The following is a 4662-nucleotide window of genomic DNA, read 5'->3' on the forward strand; positions in this document are numbered from 1 at the left end:
CCCCCCACCCGCCTGGTACAAATATGGCTTCTGTGTAATATGGACAGAGTGGTTCAGCTCGAAGAGGAAAAGTCGTTTTCCCAAAAGCGGGTGCTGGGAGACAAGGAGCCCGGACAGGAGCCCAGCCCTGGGACCCAGGGCTCCCTTGCTGCTATAAGAGGAGAAGCCCTGGCTTAAGGAAGGGGCTACCTGGGGTGCCCAGCTTCCTAACCAGGGGCTGGAAGATTCATGAAGGTATTACCTGAACTGAAGGAGTGGGCAGGCCTGCTGGATTGCAGCTGCCCCATTTTGCACACCTGTTGTCAGAGCGGGGAGGACATGCCGGAGGCGGGGGTCGGGGATGCCAAGAGCATCCTGCATCTAAGGGACAGGCCCAGCCAGAATGAAGAGGGTGAGCGAACTCCTCTCCATAGCAACAAGCTTGGCCATGAGAAGGAAGACGGTCAACCAAAAGCTGATATAGGTACCCAGTCCTCTAGTCACTGGGTACAGAACATGGGGATCCAGGGGCAGTGCCAGGGAGAGGGATGCATAGCAGAGGTGGTGGCCCTGGCTCCAGGGCTCAGAGATGGGAGGTCCAGGGAAAGGTGGTGAATGCATGGTATTTCAGAGAGGGACAAAATGCACAGCCCGGTACACCACATCCTGGGACTCCTCTCTCACACATAGGCATTGAGAGTGGTCTGGAAATGACTCGGATGGAGCAGCCCCCTAGATGAGGTAAAAACCCTGACTACAAACCATCCACTCCCAAAGACCCGCCTCATGTGTCCCAATGCCCTGTCCACCACCCAAGACCCCTGGTTCTTCTTCTCAATCCCTTTTCTTCTTGTTCACACAAACACACAAGTACACACATCCATGCATACTTAACGCACACTTACACACACAAACACATACACATACACACACACCACACACACACACACACACACGTGTACAGAGTTCACATTATTCCCCCGGTTTGGGCAGGAAACAGCTCACTGCAGCGAAGCTCCTTTTAGTAATTTTGTTGTCATGTCTGCCTGGCTGCTGAGGGCGGAGGGACCGAGGAAGGCTGGCACAGGGAACCGGAGAGGGCACGGGGTGACACAGGGTTGGAGGAGGAGTTGCCGAGCAATGCCATAAGAGGAGCGGTTGCCGTGCAACAGTCCAGGGGCTTGGGTAAGAGTGAGGGGCCCCTCCGAGGTGGGTGCAGCAGACGATGATGTTCAGGTCCACCGCTGCCTCTTCCACAGCTGCTGGAGCTGGGAGAGAAAACTGAACTCTACTGTCCCCGAAGGGCAGAGTCTGTTAAAGGAGCCTAGCTTCATTCACGGTGTAGGGGCAATGGGTGAACAGGGCCATTTCCACCACCCTCTCTGGAAATCTACTCTCTCTGGGAGGAGCATGGTGAGGCCCTGGGTCCCTGTGTGGCTGCATGCTACCTCCAGGTCACATCTCGAACACTCTCCTCATTTCTTTCTTATGTAATGGAAGAGAAGGTGTCAGTGTGACACCCGTCTCCCTGTCTGTAGTTCAGGGCCGGCAGAGGAAGAGCCACCACTAGCCCCTGTTTCCATTCTCAGGTTCCTTGGAGCCACATCTGCTGTGAAAATGGAAGGAGGGCCGTGTTAAGCCCCCACCCGCAAACCAGCCCTGCTCCTCATTCATTTCTAATCACCCCAACTTCCTCCTCTGAACATTGCAGACTCGTTGCTCTCCTTACCCCCAACGGCCCCCGCCTCTCCAGCCTTGGAGACTGATTTGATTTGGGATTGTTACAAAAATAATAATAACCCAAACGCAGAGAAGCCACAAAAGGGGCTGAGGGCGACCCACCCCTCCCACCCGCCCCCCCCCCATTCCAAACCGAGTACAAAACCGCACCCAAAGCAGACATTCTGTACAGGGGGCTGGGTGGGCTGGGGAGCAAGCGGGAGGGGCGGCCCTGGGGTCGCTCTGTACAAGTCCAGGTTGGTGACGGCCCAGCAGTCCCCACGGGGCCCCTAGGGGGCGCAGGAGGTGTGTGGGTGCCCCTAGATGAAATATTCCTTCTTGTCATCCCCGCCTGACTGTCCGCCTTCTGCGTTGATGATGGCCGTATCCGCATCTGGGGCGTCGTCAGAGCCCTTCGCTTCGTGTGTCAGGTAGGTTCCTGTGTGAAGACAGAGGCTTCTTTTTCAGAAGCTCCTCACCCTCTGAAGTCCACCCTGCCCACTTTCCTAGCCACCCACTCACACATTGCTCATCTTTCTCTTGCCTGGAGCTTTCTTCCACCCCACCTTCTCTAATTTGCATCTTGTTGCCAACATCCCTCACCTGACCACACCCCCATGAACAGTGAATCCTGCTCTTAATTAAAAAAATCTCATCTATAATGTAGGCAAGGGATAAAAGAAGGGTGCGCATGTGTGCATACAACTGCGCCTGTGCGTGCGTGCGTGCGTACGTGCGTGTGCATGCGTGTGTGTGTGTATGTGTGTGTGTGTGTGTGTACGTGTGTACGTGTGTGTACAGGAGATATGACTTTGACATGACATGTCTACACAGCTAGGCTGGAGGTAAGAACTGAGTAAGGGGAAAAGTAAAAGAAAAAGGAAAGATATGGGAGAGAGGATGAAGAGTAAAGAGACTGAAGAAGGGCAAAGAAGCTAAACAGGGAAAAGAAGACAAGGGGGAGAAGGAAGGGGCTAGAGACTGATTTGCAGGGACCTGAAGGCAGAGCAGCAAGGAGCAGCTGGTTGAGTGGGTAGGTTTGATTGTACTTGGATGGTTACCAAGTGATCAGGCTTGACTGTGGGGTTGCTGTCACTCAGCGATCACAGCATTGGCATTGCAGGGGTTGGTTGTAATTTTTTTTTCTCTCAGACACCCCAAGGGGCTGAATGAGTTTACAGGGCCATTTCTGAAGCCCTCTTACCGTCTGTCCCTCCCTAACTGATCTCCCTACCCACCCGAGCCCTCCCGACGCCTCTGACCTTTGTGCCGGATCAAATAGTGTCCAAGAAAAATGAGCAGGATGAGCAGCAGGAAGACAATGAAAGCCACAATCCCTCCAATGATGGCATGGTAGGTACTGGAGGACGAGGGCACTGGACTGGGGTCTGCAGGGAGGACAGGCATACAGTCAGTCCTGGGGAGGGTGGTGCTTAACTCAAATGCTAATTTGGCCTGAGACAATCTCGAAGAAGGAAAATAGCACCAACATCAGGAGAAACCAGGAGCTGTATGCAAGCACAAGGGACCTGCCCAAGTTAGTGTCCAAGTGGGGATCACCATGCTGGTAGCATAGTTGTTGTTAAAGAAAATTAGTGTGTTCTCCAGGCAATAAACAAACCAGTTCTCACTGGACCATCCAAGCTGCTTTCTTGGCACCAAAGTTTGACCTTAATCAGAGATCATAACTTTAATGCCTATGACCAATATCAAAATTCTTCTCTTCCTCCCTCTTTTCCAACACACACGCATGCACACGCACACACACACACCTGTGTTTCTCCTATTCCATGACTTATCCCCATGTCTTTTCACATCCCGTCTTGGTGTAGTGAAAGCTGATGGATCCAAGAATTAAGCAGTTGGACAGTACCTTGCAAAGAAGATGCTACTGTGTCTCCCTGCCTAAGCCTTGTAAGTTTCCCTAGAGAGCGATGCTACAATCTGACATGGGTTAGGGAAGCATCTCCCTTCCTTGGATGAACTCAAGACCTCAGTCTCTACCCCAGCATCCTTTTCCCAGCCTGGGCTGTGACCTACACAACTGGCTTACCATCCGGCATTTGACATCTCTGACCCCAGGTTTTCATCCTCGATGCCTTTAGATTTCCAGTCTACACTTTCTTGAACAGCACTTGTTTTATTCCAGTAATTCCTCCACTTCAGCAAGGAAGAATAGTGATCCAGTAAAATCCAATCTTCTGATCCTTCCAAGAAGGGAGACCTAGGACTCCCTCTCCACTTTGACATCATCTAAAGGTTTGTGCACAAGGCATGATTGGATTTTTCCTATGATTACTGGTGTCCCTTTCATTAGATAGACAAATGTCACCATCCATAATAGTGTGAGCTGATCTCATATGACAAATGCAGACCAAAGGTGTCAATAAAAGCCCCGACGTTTGTCAGAGACCCAAATATCTGAGGACAAGTGCACAAATCCAGAACAGTTGTGATGTTTCTGTAGTTATATGAGCCACAGCTATCCCTCACCCACCCAAGGGAGAACTCCTGTCTTTCCATGGGTCCAGCTTGGTTCTTTCAGCCTCATTGGCTCCTGTCCTTTTCTCTTCCCTACCTTATGTTTCCTCAGGCTTGACTGGGCCAGCTTTTTAGGTCCCTGCCTTTCTATGCCTTATTTGAAAAGAAAACATTTGTGCTTTGGTTGTTTTATGGTCCATGGTGAGGCAGGTGTGATGACATGATTTAGGGGAAGATGAGTGAAGAAACACAAGATGTGGTCCACTGTGAAAGTCAATCCTGGATATTTGCTCCAGAAGCTATAGAAGTAAACAATTCTTGGGAAAACAAAGTTTTCCACTGTCAAAACAACCTCTGGGATTGCCAATAATCAGCCCTGGTCTCCAGGCATAAAGACCTTTCTTTTCTCGTCTTTCCTTTCCCTTTCCTTCTTTCTTTCTTTCTTTCTTTCTTTCTTTCTTTCTTTCTTTCTTTCTTTCTTTC

At 50.9% G+C, this 4662-nt stretch overlaps 1 protein-coding gene across 2 annotated transcripts in view; it reads right to left on the reverse strand.

Moving 5' to 3' along the window:
* Positions 1 to 967: 967 nt before the first annotated feature.
* The window catches only part of Cadm3 (cell adhesion molecule 3), a 31375-nt gene continuing 27680 nt past the window's right edge, over positions 968 to 4662 (reverse strand). For both annotated transcript variants that reach the window (XM_031390197.1, XM_031390205.1), the window contains 2 exons: positions 2961 to 3086; positions 968 to 2137 (listed from right to left, as the gene is read on the reverse strand). In XM_031390197.1, the coding sequence (XP_031246057.1) occupies positions 2019 to 2137; positions 2961 to 3086 (245 nt within the window). In that variant the 3' untranslated portion in view covers positions 968 to 2018. The remainder of the gene's footprint in view (positions 2138 to 2960; positions 3087 to 4662) is intronic.

This window comes from Mastomys coucha, unplaced genomic scaffold (assembly GCF_008632895.1).
Source record: "Mastomys coucha isolate ucsf_1 unplaced genomic scaffold, UCSF_Mcou_1 pScaffold1, whole genome shotgun sequence".
In the NCBI taxonomy this organism is placed as follows: domain Eukaryota; kingdom Metazoa; phylum Chordata; class Mammalia; order Rodentia; family Muridae; genus Mastomys; species Mastomys coucha.